Below are 18,214 nucleotides of genomic sequence, written 5' to 3' on the forward strand. Positions count from 1 at the left end.
CTCCCTGCTAGGGGCATGTGTGTGTGTGTGTGTGTGTGTGTGTGTGTGTGTGTGTATGAATGTTTTATATTTTTATTGATTTCAGAGAGGAAGAGAAAGGGAGAGAGAGATAGAAACATCAGTGATGAGAGAGAACCATCAATCGTTTGCTTCCTGCACGCCCCGCACTGGGGGACAGAGCCCACAACCAGACATGTGCCCTTAAGTGGAATCAAACCTGGGACCCTTCAGTCCTCAGGCCGACACTCTATCCACTGAGCCAATATGGCCAGGGCACCCCAATACATTTAATAATAATTTTTTAAAAATGTCCTTTTTGGCCCTTTCCTCTTTCACTCCTGCTGCTCTGACTTGGAAGAAGATAAGAGGCAGCTTTGGGGAGGGAAGTGGGAGAGAAGCCGGAGGACTGTCGTGAGCATCCAGGAACTGGGAGCAGGAGAAACATTTGAAATCAGATGATAAATTGAAATTTGACTGTTAACTTGTTCCAGAATTTTATTTTCTGAAAATTTGCTAATGCCTGGGAGTGACTAACATAGCTCTGATATAGGCTTTCCCCCGGGCAGGAAAAATGGGAGCTGAGAGACGTGTTGAGAAAGGAAAGAGAAACATGTTGTTTATAATTAACAAATAAAACCTTTTGAAGATGTTGTTTTACATTACATGCTTCATGTGTCTGTTGAAAACTCAGGAGGCGTCCTAGCTATGCCACCATTGTTTACTCATTTCCACGTGGCCCACAGCTCCTTGGTTGTGCTGGTCAGAATAAGAGGCTGAAGGATTTGTGCAAGTTTAAAAGACAGAGGCAGGCAAGAAGGATTTTATAACCAAGGGGAGATAACTAATGTGAGGACAGGGGATCTCGGAGGGGAGTGGGAGGGCCTGGAAAAAAGGTTGGGAAGCCACTCCACAGCAACACTGAGAGAAGGGGAGTTTGGGGCAGAAGAGGAATAATACTGGCCTGTTAGCATGAGGGGTCAGATGATTTTAAAGACGTTTATTCTGGGTTATGAATTGAATGCATTTGATGTTCTTTGAGTGTCTCCAGTAATGATTTGAATTATATGCCCTACACCTTCAGTTGTCAGGTAATGTAGGAAGATACTTAAAAGTAAAAGTAAGATAATAAAAATCACCTATGATTTTACAACCAGAAATAAACTTTTATCCTGTTATCCTTCTTCATAGGTTTTTCAGTACACATTTGATTTTTCAAACAAAACGTAATTACATTCTACACACAATTCTGTCACCTGTCAGACCCCCACACCTGGCTGGTGTTGCAGGTAAGGAGGGGTCAAGGCCTCCGAGGCTCTTCAGAGACCGCAGGAGCCACCCACCGAACTAAGGAGTGCGACGCACATCACCGCCTCCCTGGCCAGGGACGTGTCTCAACCCCTGAGTCTTCATTTATGAAGCTTATTTCCCTTTTAACTCCTCTGCTCTCGGCTCTGCTCTTTCTTCCAGGCCTTTCCTCTCTGGGTGTCCTCATGGGTGCAGAACTTGAGAGGACAGTGGAGCAAGGAAGTAAAAGATGATGGAAACTTACAGAAATGCTTGGGACAGAAGGCAATCAATCAATGATACTCTCTCATCATTGATGCTTTTATCTCTCTCTCTCTTTCCTTTTCTCTCTGAAATAAATAAAAATACAAGCACACACAAATGAACAGTAGGAGGTGAGCTTAACAGAATTATATTCAACTCTTATTTCAAATGGAGACTTAAAAGACAAGTTTCCTTTTCTCTCTGAAATAAATAAAAATACAAGCACACACAAATGAACCATAGGAGGTGAGCTTAACAGAATTATATTCGACTCTTATTTCAAATGGAGACTTAAAAGACAAGTAGAGTCACCAAGCCTTCTCCCTGGTCCTTTCACTTTATATTCCTAAATCACAAATCTTAACTTGTACAAATGAATTGGCTTTCAACTCATTTAAGAAATGCAAACAAAAATAATGCTTTTATTTCCCCCCAGGCTATACGTTTCTTCATCTTGGTGGGATTTATAGCAGAGTTGCCAGTTTTTTCAAGGTGAGAATTGTTTGGATTGTGTGTGGAAATAATTAAAATTGTTTTTGTTTTTTTTAGGAAATGTTTTAGTGCAGCCCGAGCATGTTTATCTCTTCAATGCTGTATCTTTCCACATCTTGAGAAAAGGCAATGATAGCAAAAGCTTGTTTTATTCTTATTTTATTTGCTGCAAGGAAGAAGCCTGCGGATGAAAATTCCTCAAGGTTTTCTGCCTGTCCAGCTGTGGTTTTCCCCCCTTTCAGAGAATCGCAGCTGCCTTACACAGCCCAGAGCAGAATCTGATCTTTAAATGTAGGCGTTGCAGAACATTCTTTGGATTTTAAAGGTCGAGAGTCTTTGCAGACATAGCTTTAGTGGCTGTGGAGGCCTGGAGAACGGCGGGCTCATTTACCCACGGCCTTGTTGTGGTTTCGCGGTCAGTTTGGCAGGACGGGACCAGGTCAGTTCACGCTAGGAAACTATTAGAATATGTGTCAGGCGCCGTGCTGGTGGCTGGGGACCGGGCAGCACTGCGCCTCAGCTGCGTGATTGGGAACTGGAAACAGTTGGTTTGCCTACACACATGCTGGAGGCTCCCTCTGCCAGAGGCCTGGACAGGGCGCAGGGGGAGCCCAGAGGAGGTGAGACCAAGCGTGCTTCCCTCCCCAAGCCTCGCGCTTTGGGGGAGGCTGAGCCTGTCCCTGGGACCCCAGATAGGAACACAGCAAGTTCACATTGTTTGAGGGTCAGTAATTCTAAGGCATTGGGACCCGTGGCGCCACGTCAAGACCACAGGTTAGCCAGGTTGGCTCCATCAAAGCACCCGAGACACATATACGGCAGCACCGGCTCCTGACTGTCAAGGTCACCCAGGGCCCGAGGAGGAGCGCAGGTCACCCGAGATGTGTCCAAGGCTAGAAATGTGCTCACAATCCAGAAATCGGGAGTCTCCATTCCTTCACCCTTTGCGGGTGTGCGAGGGGAATGTCTGAGGGCTGAGCCACGTGACCTCCACTCAGCTGGAGTTAAGCATGGTGTGAGTGCCAACTCCCCATTTCCACATATTTTTTTTAATAATTTTTATTTCTTAAAATATTACAAAGAGTATTACATATGACTCCTTTTTCCCCCCCTTGACTGGTCCCCATTATCTGTCCCAACCTCACTGGAGCCATCCCAACCTCACTGGGGCTGTGTCAGCCTCACTGGGGCCGTCCCTACCTCACCGGGGATAGCCCTACCTCACCAGGACCATCTCAACCTCACCAGTGCTGTCTCAACCTCCCCGGGCCATGCCAACCTCACCAGGGCCGCTTCAACCTCACCAGGGCCATCCTGACCTCACCGGGGCCATTTCAATCTCACCGGGGCCGTTTCAACCTCACCGGGGCCGTCTCAACCTCCCCGGGGCCATGCTGACCTCACCGGGGCCGCTTCAACCTCACCGGGGCCGTCCGGACCTCACCGGGGCCGTTTCAAACTCACCGGGGCCGTTTCAACCTCACCGGGGCCATTTCCACATATTTTGAGTGCACTTGTTTAGGCTCGGATTTCCCCTCTATGGGTGTGGGCTTAAGAAGGGACCTAAATGAACAGGGGAGCATTTAAAAGTGAATTCCTGTCCATTTAGCTCTTGCTCGTCTTCAGTATCCCACCCTCCCAGGCTCTTTCTAGAACTCCTGGTCTCCCAGGTTTGAGAGTTTTTGAGTAACTTTTTCATATGTCACTCAGAATCCTTCCGAAGGCTACAGTCCTTCCTCCCAGATGTTCTCACTTATCCCTCCCGACTCTGACCACTCCCCATCTCTATTTCCATAACATCATCTTGTACACACTCCTATTGTGAAATCTTTTAGATTGGATTTATTGCATCACGGGTTACGGTTGTATTATTGTACTGTGATCACTTGTTGGTGCATCTGTGTCTTTGTCTTCCCCTTTGTCAATGGTTAGTGACCTATCTCTTTTAATATGTCTACAACTGTAGTGTTTCCATAGTGCCCGGTACATGATAGGTGTTTAACAAATGTTAATCTCTCAAAAAGTGGCTCCCTTTTACAGATTTACAAAATATATTTTGGGATACTTTTGGTAAATTTGTGAAGCAGCTTTTGACTGTTCTCTGTGTCCCCTCTCTCTTACCTCCCCACCTGCGTTGATGAACTGCTGGACAGCGCCTCTTCTCCTGTCAATTGCCAGTGGGGCGCCTTCGGCCCTTGGTCGGAATGCAATGGCTGCACCAAGTCTCAGGTGGGCCCTCGTAGAAACTTCGTATTTATCGCTTATCTGCTGAGATAGCTGAGGCGTGGACAAAAGGGCATTCACGTGTGAATGCTATTTTTTATGTTTCTTGAAATGTAATTAGTCATTTTAAAGGAAAAGAAGTATAACTTGTATAATAATTAATATTGTAATAAAGTAATGTCTGCATTCTAGCTTTTCCTCACAGCACTTTTCTAAATCTTTTCTGAATCTTACCAGAAATACATAGGCTAACCATGAAAAGCAGCTCACTAATTCCTGAGCTACTAGAGAAACAAGAAGAGCATGAAATGAAGTCAGTAGACAATTCAAAACCCGATTCAAGTTTAATGGATTCAACTTGTCTTCTTATTTGAAATAAACACTAACAAGTGGCAAAATTACCGCTTCGTTTTGCCTGGCAAGTAGTGGATGACCATGAAAAGTCAAACATTTTGCAATGTTTTAAAGGTCCATTTTTAAAAAGAAAATTGAATTTATTTAAGGAAAAGGGTATGGGAGACATGGCTATCCAAAGGGAAGGGTTGAACAAAGAAAAGGGGCCTTGGAGAGAGGTTCAGGAGGTTAGCCCAGCTTGAGCTGCTGCCGCCCTTGCTCCCCGGCTGCAAGTCTCATGGGTCCCTTCGAGGTTGGGGGATACGTGTCTGCCTGTGGGGGAATGGCATGGGCGTGCTCCTCAGAGGGAAAGTACACCTGAAGTTTCATTTTTAAGTAACACAAACAAAGGACCAGACCTGCTCTGGAGATTATAGAGTCCTTCTAGAAATGTATGCTTTTTTTTTTCTTATAAATTACTCATTGGAGAAAAAAACAGAAAAGTATACATAAAGAAAACACTACTTATAATTCCACCATTTAGAAGAAACCAATATAACAGCATTGGTTATTTCTTTTGTTTTCTTCCTGTGTGTTTATGATTTTTAAAATTAAGATTATTTGATCATAGTTTTATATTCTACTATTTTAACCTAACATACTGTCAGCATAAATTAAAAAAGAATTTTTTTGTTGAGAGTATTACACATGTGCTCCATTCCCCCCCTTTGTCCCACTCCACCCAGCTCCCACCCCACCCCAGTCCTTCTCCGCACTATTGTCTATGTCCATGGGCTATGCATATATATCAGCATGAATTTTAATAGCTGTATATAAATATATTAAACTTATTTATCTACTTTCCTATTGTTTGATATTTTAGATTATTTACATTTTTGGTTATTATAAATAAAAATTTAATGAACATTTTTATACATAGGCATATATCCTCTTTTCTGATAATTCTTTAGGATGAATTTGAAAAATATAATGTTTGTTTTATTTTATTTTTTAAAATATATTTTTATTGATTTTAGAAAAGAAGGGAGAGGGAGAGAGAAACATTAATGATGAGAGAGAATCATTGATCAGCTGCCTCCTGCACGCCCCCTACTGGGCATCGAGCCTGCAACCTGGACATGTGCCCTTGACAGGAATTGAACCTGGGACCCTTCAGTTCACAGGCTGATGCTCTATCCACTGAGCCAAACCAGCCAGGGCTGTAATATTTGTTTTAAAGTTTCTGACCATTTGAATGTTCAAATATTTTTCATTGAAATATTATTGACATGTAATATTCTAATAGTTTCAGGTGCACAATATTATTCGATATTTGTAAACTATTTTAGAAGTAGTGCTGTTCGGATAAAAATATGTATTTAAAATTTATTTTTTAAGTTATTAGAACAACAGAAACATATTGCAGAACATAATTTTGAAGCATCATTATAATCATCATTTTCTTCAAGCATTTATTTAGTACCTCAGTGAGTGGTATTTACAAAATAACTTACACAATTGCAGAATTTGGCTTCTGGCAAATATAATAGATGACAACTCTGATTATAGGCAAAAAAATACATGGATAACAAGGCGAACATCAGACAAACACCTACCACAGAAAACATTTTTATAATTTAAAAACTGTTAAGAAAGAGCACTAAATAGAAGTAGATAGAAGGTATTTTTCATATTAGCAATTTTTTCTCGTTGAGAGAAGGTCATGATGCAATGGATACATCCTAGCTTATACAATCAAAATTTTCATCCAGAAAGAGACAAGTGAAAATTAAAAAGGGGTCATAAGATCAGAATCTGACAGGTGAGAATGAGACTGCTGGGCGTAGGCAGTCATCAAGGTCCTCCTGACAGACAGGGAGGGAAAACATCACTTATACAACACAATCCATGCCTTGAACTTCAGAGAATGACAAATTAATCAGCCACACATGAGAGGTGTCTTCATCAATTGAATAAAGAAACTTAAAACTTAGTAAGAAACTGTATTGAGCCCAGCTGGTGTAGCTCAGTGGTTGAGTGTCAACCTATGAACTAGAAGGTCACAATTCTTGGTCAGGGCACATGCCCAGGTTGCAGGCTCGATCCCCAGTAGGGGGCGTGCAGGAGGCAGCTGATCACTGATTCTACCATCATTGATGTTTCTATCTCTCCCTCTCCCTTCCTCTCTCTCTGAAATCAATAAAATATAATAATAATAATAATAATAATAATAATAATAAAGAAACTGTACTGAGTTCCATTCCCAACCGAGAAATGCCAGAGCCAGGCCCAGGCTGATGTAAAACTGCTCAGAGTTCATATCACATTCCTGTGACCCTGTGTCCCAAGAAATCCCCACTTCTAACCAGTTTAAGATGCATGAATAGACTCAACATATCTGATTTTCCCTGTTGGTCTTTGCTCAAGGTTACATGCTCTGGAATGTCAAATTTTACTCATTTTTATTAATGGGGAAGAGCTGAGTATAGGAAGAGGCTTTGATGATGCACCTTTGGGGAGGGAAAGGGCTTTGTAGATCTTTCGTTTTTGTTTAAACATTGGATACATGTTGATTGTTGCATTTTAAGATGATTAGTTGTTTCTCAATTTGCTTGATGATTTTCTAAATTTCCCCCTACTGCCCCTTCCTCCCTGCCACCCCCCCACCTCCCGCCCCGCTTCCGTAGAGGTTTGCTTTTGAGCTAGTTTCCATTTTAGACATCAAGGATTTTGATGGTTTCCTAACATCCTATTGTAGATGCAGCTTCACCTTTGGACTACTAAGGCTTCTGTTTTGTAAAATTGTTTAAAATATATTTTTTATTGATTTCAGAGAGGAAGGGAGAGGGAGAGAGAGATAGACACATCAATGAAAGAGAAACATTGATTGGCTGCCTCCTGCAAGCCCCCCACCTGTAATCCCGGCATGTGCCCTGACCGGGAATCTAACAGTGACCTCCTGGTTCAGAGGTTAATGCTCGACCACTTAGCCACACAGGCCAGGCTTCTGTTTTGTAAATTTGACTTCTATGTGACCACATTTCTCTCTGGATCGTTTTGCCTTGATTTGCTTTCCTGACAAAGGGTTAACATTCAGTTCAAATTAATTGCCACCACTTTTCCAAAGTTTTCCATAACTCCACTTCATCTCAACCCTCTTCCCAAAACCATTACTCTCTCTCCACCCAAATTCATTGTTGCCCTTCTAATTAGCTTTTGGTACAAAGCTTTGGCAAAGACATTAATCTTCTACATTGCAGTCTATTTGCATACATGTTTACCCAGCTAATTCTTTCAGGTTATTTTCTTAAAGATTCTCTAATATATATTTTTAGCCCTCACTCCTGAGAGTAAATATATACATACACATATATAAATAAAATATACTAGAGGCCCGTTGCAGGAAGATTCCTGCCAGAATAGGGCTTCCTGTGGCTGGAATGAAGCAGAGAAGGGAGTGAAGCCCGCTGACGTGGGCTTCACTCCCGCTCTGCCGCACGGCTGGTTTGTTTTCCCTCCGGCTCCACCGCACAGCTGGTTTCCCTCCCGCCTCTGCCGCCTTGGCTCCGTTCCTGTCTCTGCCGCCTCTACTTTGCTCCCTTCTGTAGCACTTCACTTCCACGTTGTTTTCAGTCTTCGCTCCCAGCTGGTATATGCAAATTAACCGACATCTTGGTTGGGTTAATTTGCATATAGTCGCTCTGATTGGCTGGTGGGCGTAGCGAAGGTACGGTCAATTAGCATCTTTGTCTTTTATTAGTGTAGATTATCTGTAATAATAACCCAAGTGTCACTGGACTCAAGGACAAGTGGGTCTGTGGGTTCATTGATTTTGTAGGTTTTACTTCTGTGGGATCCAGGACCATTTCCCAGACATTGCTTCTCCAATTGTATTAATGTTTCTCAGATTTAATTTCTCAGATAAAGGAATCTGGAGTTATCGATAAGCACTACCTGTTCTTTGTTTAGACTCGCAGGCGGATGATTGATGTTTATGCGCAGTATGGCGGCCACCCTTGTGCCGGAAGTGCTTTTCAGACACAAACGTGTGAACCTACACAAGGGTGTCCAACGGAAGAGGGATGTGGACAGCGTTTCAGGTGTTTTTCAGGTACTGGCTTTCCATAGGCGGAGTGTAAACTCAAATGTTATTTGTTTAAATTGCTCAGTATATATTTGTTGAATTTTACTGACCGATAAATTAATTTCCCTCAAATATCAGTATCATTTTTATTGGCATGATAATCACACTCAGCTATTATTCTTTTAAATGTAAAGGGAGGCATATGGTCATAAAAGTGGGAAGATTCTTTGCCTCTTCAAAAAAACACACAAAATAGTTCTTGACATTGCACTGAGACTGGGAAAAATGTTACTACCAAAAGCATTATTATGTTTATAAGAAAAGCAACTCTAATAGCTAATCAAGGAGCAATACAAGTCACCCTTATGCATGGGTGCTTGAAACATACTTTTCCCATTATTATTTGATTTATTGTCTATGTTGCATTTATAGCATCAGATTAATTCAACAACCTTCAGCAAGCATTTATTCTTCTTCATTATGTTCCAGATACAGTGATAAGTGTTGTGGATTTAGAAATAAAACACATAGCCTCTTCCCTCAAAAAATTTTTTAAAGTTTTATGGACAGAATAGTACATAAATAACCCCTGTGTTTGAAGTGTTCTTTAGAAATACTTGTCAAAGTCCTATTTTACTTTCAAAGCCCAAATTACATGACACCTCCTTTGAGAAGCTTTCCCTGAACCTCTAGCCAAGAGAACTAATTAACAAATCACTTCCGTGTTTCCTATGTACATCTGCAATCTGGACCATTGGTTGGCCTGGATGTCTCTTGGCAGACTGAGCTCTTTGAGGACATGCAGGGTGGTCAAAAGTAGGTTTAGAGTTATGAGTACGTAAAGCAAGGAGTTTGTTCTTGCATTATTATTTATTTATTAATTATTGTATTTTCCATATGAACAACTGTAAACCGACTTTTGCCCGGGCCTGTACCCCATATAGTTTTTGCATCTGGAGTGCCTGGTACACTCTCAACCAATGTTTGCTGCATGGGCATGAGGGACAGCATAGCGGGTGTGTGCTATCCCATCCGGACAGCGTGGAAGGACAAGTGGAAGGACGTGCATCGCAGCCTGTGGGGTAGAGACGGTTTCTGCAAGGAGACCATGTGTCATTTGATTATTGAAGACAAGCAGGTGGTCGGTAGAGGAAACCCTTCTAGGCTGAGAGAACTATAAGTGCAAGGTCAGTGGAGACGACGGAAAGCCTGGCCTTTGTTCATGGAAGTGATCCAGGGTGACTAGGGCATGGGAAGCTGGCCGAGTGGCTGCAGAGGATGCTGGGGAGGTTGGCGGGGGTTTGATCATTTGTACCCTCCAGTGCATCCTGGGAACCCTGCGCATATGTCTACTGTGACAATCATGTTGTTGAATTGTAATGATCTATGTCTTTATATCTTTCCTGTGACATTGTAAAATGTATTAAAAACCTAACAAATACCATTTTGATTCATACTTGTATCCCCATATCCAGAAGAGTCTCTCAAACAGAGTAGGTGTTAATGTTGAGCTGTAACCTTGTGGCTCGGTTGCCACGCTCTCAAAGCTCGCACATCTAAGTCACCAAGAAAAGCAGGACTTGGCATCTTGGTCAGTGATTCCAGAAAAGAAACCGAAAGTTCAAGGGCAGGAGGTCAATCTGTCCTCCCAGTGGTTGGCATGGTCTGGTTTTGGAGGACTCAGACAAACTGCTTGATGCTCATGAGTGAAAGCCTGGAGTCGGAATTCAGGCTTTATTTTCAGTTTTGTGTCTGGCCAAGGTCAGAGTCAATTCTGTGTGTTCTGAGGACCAACATAATCACCAGTCCTTCCGGGACAGGGATGTTAAATTCACACTGAAAGGCCAGTGCATGCTGGGGGCTGCGGGCAGACGATTTGATCCCACGTGGTGTTCCCTTCCTGCCTCCGTTATTTTTGTGTGGGTGCTTTTCTCATGGTCAGGCCAATGCATCAGCAAGTCCCTGGTTTGCAACGGGGATTCTGACTGTGATGAAGATGGCGCCGATGAGGATGGATGTGAGGACACAGACAGCAGACGCTCCTGCGACCTCGATAAACCTCCTCCCAACATTGAACTTACTGGAAATGGGTAAGGGGCTGGGCAGCCACCTGTGCATACTGGTGGGTTATAATTCTTCATTTTGTTTTGTTTTGTTATTATTTTTTGGTAAGTCTAATAGCAAATCACCTAATAACCAAGCCTCTGGCTCAGAGCTCTTTGCTACATCCTGAAACAATTTTTTAATTCCTATCTGTATACCCATAAATACATATGCAGTAAAATGTGGAGTGACCAATTGTCCCAGGACTGCCATGGTTTAAGCACCGAAAGTCTTGCGTCCAAGGAAACCTCACAGACCTGGAAAAATCCACATAGTCGGTCACCCTGTTGGAGAGAGAGAGAGAGAGAATAGAGAGGGAGAGAGAGAGATAAAGCAAGAGAGCAGTATATTGGAATATGCAGGCTAAAAAGTAATTGCTCAGATGAGCTGGGGACTTTTATTTCCAAGTAAAGTTGAGACAATCCTGTGTTTGTCTTTTCAAAAAGAATTCTGAAGAATTTTTAAGGATCAGACCCAAGTTAAGATTTCAAGGCTTTAAAATAATCTATTATAGAATGATAGATGTGATTTTTCTATGATATTTCAAAATGCATTCATAGAGAAGTGATAAAATTACCCTAAAGAGGACACCAGGCAACATGCTAAGAGGCAATCAGTTGAAATTCTGCGTAGAGTGCTCTCTGTCCTCGAAGGTAATCGTAATGGTATTGGTTTTATCTGTGATAAATTCAAAGCCAGCTGTTGCCATAGCTACACAAGGACGTATATTTCCCAAACATGTGCTTAGGCTGGAAGAAGTTGGCTTTTCCCAGACATTAGTTTTAGCTACCACACCAAGCATGGGAAGCTGGAGAACGTAGGATATGCACTAGAATTCTGTCCTCTTTATCTGAGCTCTCTTTCGAAGACATACTTAACTGTAATATATTTCTAGAGTTCTCTAATGACGCTGTTTCCAGCAAGTGCTATTTCTGATTTTTAACCATCTGTTCTTCCGGTTAAAAAAACACCCACAACAGTTACAATGCACTCACCGGCCAGTTCCGGAGCAGAGTCATCAACACGAAGAGTTTCGGCGGCCAGTGCAGAAAGGTGTTCAGTGGGGATAAACCCGACTACTACAGGCTGAGCGCCAATGTCCTCTCCTACACATTTGAGGTACTGAATTGCATGTACTTTACTTATTTCCCACCTGTGAGTTGTTGCCAGAAATCATTATTTACATGATATATATTTTGGTATTTGTGGAGAGCTTACTTGTGCCTACTATGTGGTCAATTTTTTAAAATATATATATTTCATTGATTTTTTACAGAGAGGAAGGGAGAGGGATAGAGAGTTAGAAATATTGATGAGAGAGAAACATCCATCAGCTGCCTCCTGCACACCTCCCGCTGGGGATGTGCCCGCAGCCAAGGTAAATGCTCTTGACTGGAATTGAACACGGGACCGCTCGGTCTGCAGGCCAACACTCTATCCACTGAGCCAAACCGGTCAGGGCTGTGGTCAATTCTTATAAATGTTTTATATGGACTTAAAAAGAATACCCAGCCTGGCTGGGGTGGCTCAGTGGTTGAGCGTCAACCTATGAACCAAGAGGTCACGATTTTATTCCCAGTCAGGGCATATGCCCGAGTTGCGGGCTCGATCCCCAGTATGGGCTGTGCAAGAGGGAGTTAATTGATGTTTCTCTCTTATTGATGTTTCTATCTCTCTCTCCCTCTTCCTTCCTCTCTTTGAAATCAGTAAAAATATATATAAATAGTACATATATATGTGTGTGTGTTAAAAACAAATATATCTATAAAGAATACCCCTTATGTAACCCTACAGCATGGGGCAAGGGTACTTTAACTTGTGTCATTTGAGCTGAAATCTCCTTTTGCCTCATTTTCATTTGGCCTCTGCTCTGTATGGGCCCAGGACCACCTGGTCTGTCCCAGCATGGGTGTTAAAAGTCAAGGCCCTGGTATGATCATTTCCTCAGAAACATGTTTTTATTTTCAAACTGTGAAAGATTTCATATGTACAAAAGAGTGTGAATAACATATGTGTGCAGTTGGGGAAAAACTAATAGAGCAAGTACCCATATATGCCCATCACCCACCTAAAGAAATAGATTACCAGTGACTTAAAGGTTCTCGCTTACCCCTCTCTGCTCAGTCCTCCTCTCCCCAACTCCCCAGGCCATCACTATCTCGCTTTGTGTATTAATCATTTCCTTGTTTTTCTGATTATGTGTATTTCCTATATCTTTGTCTCCAAATAAAAATTTGTAGTTTCGTTTTCGTTTTGACTGTTTTGTAGTTTTATATAAATGGTGCATATGGTATATGTTCTTCCATGGATGGTCTTTTTTACTCAAAATTATGGTTTTGAATTTCATTCATGCTGATGTAGGTGGCATTTTTATTGCTGTTCCCAACTGTTTCTTATGTAATTAAGGAAAATTTAAGAAGATCATATTGCATTGAAAAAAAGATGATTCTTGCAGTTAGTTATGTGTAGAGTAGATGGCTGAACTAAGGAGCTAAGAGACTTACTCACATAAATTGTACAGAATTGGAAAGTTAAATATACTACGGAATCATATAGAATGTTCCAAAACAAAATCCAAGTAATTTGATTGCATGATGTAACCTATTTGCATCTCTGTCCCTCTCTGTTAAACAAAAAAAATATATCAAGAACCAAATGCTTTGTAGTTCTTTTTTTAGTGTAGTTTTGTTAATTTGCTCAATTCTGAGCTAAATGTTGACTGTAAAGGAAAATGGAAGACGTTTGTACACAGATGTATATTTTTTAAAAATATATTTTTATTGATTTCAGAGAGGAAGGGAGAGGGAGAGACAGAAATATCAATGATGAGAGAATCATTTATCAGCTGCCTTCAGCAAGCCCCCTACTGAGGATCCCACAGATATATTTTGAGAAGCGCTTGGTATTGCCATTATTGATACCATGTTTCTGGCTTAACAGAGAGTAATTACAGAATGAACTTGATTCCTTATATTCATGCAGGCCTGGTCTTAATGAGAAGCATGGTTGTTGTTTATTTTTTATATGTTTTTATTGCTTTTAGAGAGAGAAGAAGGGAGAGGGAGAGAGAGGGAAACATTGATCAGTTGCCTTCTGTATGCACCCTGCCCTGGGATAGAGTCTGCAATCTTGGTATGTGCCCTGACTGGGAATTGAACCAGTGACCTTTCAGCACACAAGACAACATTCAACCAACTGAGCCACACTGTCCAGGGCAAGGCACAGTTGTTTTGTGTCAATAAAGAGCTTTGTCTTTAGAAGATTGTAGGACGCAAGTATCCATATTAAAGGATCTATGATAAAAGGTTCTTGATTATGTCCAAAGTCTTAATTTGGTTATAGCAAAACTTTTCATTTTCTTTACAGGTGAAAATAAATAATGACTTTAATTATGAATTTTATAACAGTAGCTGGTCTTATGTAAAACAAACATCCACAGTGACTTCATCATCTACAAGGAAACGCTCCTATTTTGGATTTTCATCATCATCTTCTTCATACAATAGTAATTCAAATTACCAGCAAAATCAGAAGAAAAAGGTTAGTATGTATTAAGTTAACTTTTCCATATTTTACTGGTTTAGCTATTTGTAACATTGACAAAAGGATCAGCTTTTATTTTTTAAATAGGGTGACAGTATCTTCCTCAAAGAGAAAATATATTTCTTTAAAGGGTATGATCTCCTCTTGTTAATTCTCTTTGGTATATTTATTTATGCTTTCATTTTTTCATTAAAGTATTTGTACTTATTTAAAAATCTAAAAAAAAGCTTACCTGCAAATCTTCTAGTTAAAACTTTCCTAAATTTCTCATTCATGATTACTGATAATGCTATTTTAAGTGTTTTAATTTTAAAAATCCAATTGATATAAACTCCCTAAATGCTAATGATAGAAAAGATTTAAAATACTTTATTACTTTTGAGATGCCAAAATTTTCACATAAGGAAGTTAAAAGACTTAAGATACTTTGTTGTTTTGAAATGTTAAAACTTTCATCTCAGGCAATCTAAACAGTTGACATGAATTGTACTACTTGATACACACTTATTGCTGAAAAAAATTTCAGGCTGATCATCATTTATAATCTGCATATTTTATCTCATTCTTAAAGTAAGTAACTTGATTAATAAATCACACAAGAGAGTTATAAAAGTATATTTTATTGGTTTTATGACTAAGAAACTGTGGAAATATGAGCTATAAAAACATTGGCCATATCCATATTGTTCACATAAGTGAGGATTTGTTATAAGATAGATCGTTCTTAAACATCGTCAAAAAATGCTTAAGAAGTAGTTAAAAGACCTCATTATGAAGTGGCTTAACTTATAAATGCTTCAATATGGGAGATCATTATATGGCCACCCAACGATGTGGACCCTAAAGACACATTATTTTATATACTTATTTGTGAAATTATCTAGCATTTAAGTTGGTTCTCTTTTTGTAGTTGACAAACTACATTAACAACTTGGTCAGGGGTTTTAAAAGAAGTTACCATGACATCCCTCAGATATTGTTCCTACTTGGGATTCCAAAAATTCCTTGGATTGCTTCAAATGAGTGGGCCCAGAACAGACCTTGTCATGCAGCAGAATTAAAATTTATATAGTCTGGGTTGAAGGTGGCAGCTGAGGAAGAGGCAGTTGAGGGAGACATTGGATAGGAACTATCACCATTACCTTTTCATCTTCCACCTAAAACTCCTTTTACTGTTTCCTCTTCCCATAGAGTTATCAATTGCTGGTTCTTCAGAACACTGTGGAAGTGGCTCAGTTCATCAATAACAATCCGGAATTTTTACAACTCGCTGAGCCGTTCTGGAGGGAACTCTCCTACCTCCCCTCTCTGTACGACTACAGTGCCTACCGACAATTAATCGAAAAGTATGGGACACATTTTCTGCAGTCTGGATCCTTAGGAGGAGAGTACAAAGTTCTCTTTTACGTGGACACAGAAAAAATGAAACAAAGTGGTAAGAGTATTTTTAAAAATTTTATGTACAAGCATTGCAGGGATTGTAATGGGGAATAACATGGAGTTAAACTTTAAAGCTCTAAAATAAGACAAATAGAAATTAAATTACAAAGTCATCCCAAATGGCAAGAGTCCATTACATTTTACTCAAAATCTTACAGGCTTTAAGAAAGGCCTGCCTACTCTTTTAGTGCCCTGACATGTGAGTTAATCCATTATCATCACTGGTTATCTAGATAGGGTGTTGACTGGGTTTTTAGAACACCTTTCAACCTTTCCCATTTCTCAGATTAAATATTATTCCTCAGGGGAAGCTAATGAGGAATTGACCATTATTGCAGAAATCAATGTGTTTTGTTTTATATTTTTTTAAATGTGGAATTTTTTGGTTGGTTTTTAAAAATATATTTCTATTGATTTCAGAGAGGAAGGGAGAGGGAGAGAGAGATAGAAACATCAATGATGAGAGAGAATCATTGATCGGCTGCCTCCTGCATGCCCCACACTGGGGAGCCAGCCTGCAACCAGGCATGTGCCCTGACTGGGAATTAAACTGTGACCTCCTGGTTCATAGGTCAATGCTCAACCACTGAGCCATGCTGGCTGGGCCAAGTTACATGTTTTAGCAATGACCCTCACTGTTACCCGGTGAGACAGCCACTCTAATTCTTGTCCCACAGACTGAGAAATGGAGACCTATGGAAGAGTACATATATAGGTCATAAGAATGTCCAACTGGCTCTAGAGCCAGCTCAGTTTTTTCCTTCTGCTACGTATCTGATAGGAACTTTTTGCTAGAATCAGAGCATGCCACTGAGTTCGCATTTTGTAGATCCTCACCAGCTGCCCCAATGTGGGAAGGGAGAGAGTGGTGTCTTGGTATCCACTCTTCCTCTCAGAGACCTTTTGGCTTTGGTTTACTAATGTTCCCAGGAAAACCTGTCCCTTCACAACTTTGCCCTTAAGCTGATGCCCACACCTCCTTCTTCATTCCGAGTCATCTCCTCAGGATGCTTCTTGTCAGTCAAGAAGCCCTTACAACCTTGGAGGAGAGTAAGACTCCTTTTCTTAAAAAAACATGTTTAAATATTTCATTAAAGCAGCATTTAAAAAATGTTAGGCAGCACTGTTCGTTTACTATTCTATAACAAGAAATAATGAATAGCTGCTACTAAATATGATGGTAAAATTAGAACAATAGGTTTAAAATTTGATACTGCAGGATTCAGGTCAGGTGTCTACTTGAAATACCCGTCATTAGGAAATCAGGTGGAAATGTCCCCGATTGTCTCATTGTATTTTTACTAGAGAGAATACAAGGTAGTTTCCAAGACTTACAGTGGTTGCTTCCATGGTAAGTTTCAGAGTGAGCGAGGGTAAGACTTCTTCATGAGTTCAGAGGAGGTCTTGTAGTTTCTCTTGTGGGTGAACTGCCATATTTTTCTGTTTCCATTGCCTGGTTTTTTCCTTTGGGCTTGATTTTTACCAAATAACGTTTAAGTAATATTTGAACTTTCCTGATTTCACAGGTTGGAAATAAATTGCACAAGCACAGGTTTTTGTAGCAGCGACAGAGACAATATTTCCTTGGAAAATTAATCTAGAAAGTGACTTGATCTAAAATCAGGTTTACTGCCTTTATTTTTTTTCAGCACTTAAAAGAAATGAAGAGAATTTTTTAAAAGCTTTTCAAGTTGGTAAAAGTATTCTTTTGAGTAAACTCTCCTGGGATATGATACAGGGTGGGGGCAAAAGTAGGTTTACAGTTGTGAGTACATAAAACAGAGAGTTTATTCTTATATTATTATTTATTAGTTATTGTATTGTTTTCCATGTAAACAACTGTAACCTTACTTTTGCCCCACCCTGTATATGCCCCCAATTGTTCTTTAAGAAATATTGAGGTTATTGTGATTAATAAAATTATATAAGAAAAATATCTTTCCACACTTTATTATAGATCCTCATTTTAAAAAAATAAAGGCATTGGATAATGAATGGTAATTTTCACATACTAAGGTTCTGAGTCAGGGGAAGGACATGTTAGAAACTAGCGATGTTAAAGATGGAGAGACAGAGGCTATTGAACTAGGGTTTTAAGAATTAATTGCTGAAGAACCAGAACCCAGCTTTTGGTGTCTCTGGTAGATGGCTGGAGGCCATCGCAGTCTACTTTAGTCTATTTGCTTTATGCCTGAAAAGCTGACTATGGATGGGTGAAACATATCACTCCTTGGGGTATTTAGCTTCTGCTCTGTCTGCTGTTTCATGTAGAAATCACCAGCACCTCATTCTCTCTCTGGTCAAAATGAACAGGAGCCAATATTGGCTCAACCATTTGAAAGTAAGTGTAGTATCTGTTCCTTTGTTTAATATCAAACATAAGTCAAATATTCCCTTTTTGACCCTTCACTCTTGTAGAGCACTTGGAAATGTCCATATCATGTCACT

The 18,214-nt window shown here is 40.4% G+C and overlaps 1 protein-coding gene across 1 annotated transcript in view; it reads left to right on the plus strand.

Moving 5' to 3' along the window:
- C7 (complement component 7) overlaps nucleotides 1–18,214 on the plus strand; it is a 47,170-nt gene that overhangs the window by 3,817 nt on the left and 25,139 nt on the right. Inside the window, exons 2-8 of the mRNA XM_006774551.2 lie at nucleotides 1,985–2,040; nucleotides 4,194–4,269; nucleotides 8,566–8,707; nucleotides 10,623–10,770; nucleotides 11,764–11,902; nucleotides 14,150–14,323; nucleotides 15,518–15,761. Coding sequence (XP_006774614.1) covers nucleotides 1,985–2,040; nucleotides 4,194–4,269; nucleotides 8,566–8,707; nucleotides 10,623–10,770; nucleotides 11,764–11,902; nucleotides 14,150–14,323; nucleotides 15,518–15,761 — 979 coding nt within the window. The remainder of the gene's footprint in view (nucleotides 1–1,984; nucleotides 2,041–4,193; nucleotides 4,270–8,565; nucleotides 8,708–10,622; nucleotides 10,771–11,763; nucleotides 11,903–14,149; nucleotides 14,324–15,517; nucleotides 15,762–18,214) is intronic.

The sequence above is a fragment of the Myotis davidii genome, unplaced genomic scaffold, assembly GCF_000327345.1.
Source record: "Myotis davidii unplaced genomic scaffold, ASM32734v1 scaffold348, whole genome shotgun sequence".
NCBI classification, from domain to species: domain Eukaryota; kingdom Metazoa; phylum Chordata; class Mammalia; order Chiroptera; family Vespertilionidae; genus Myotis; species Myotis davidii.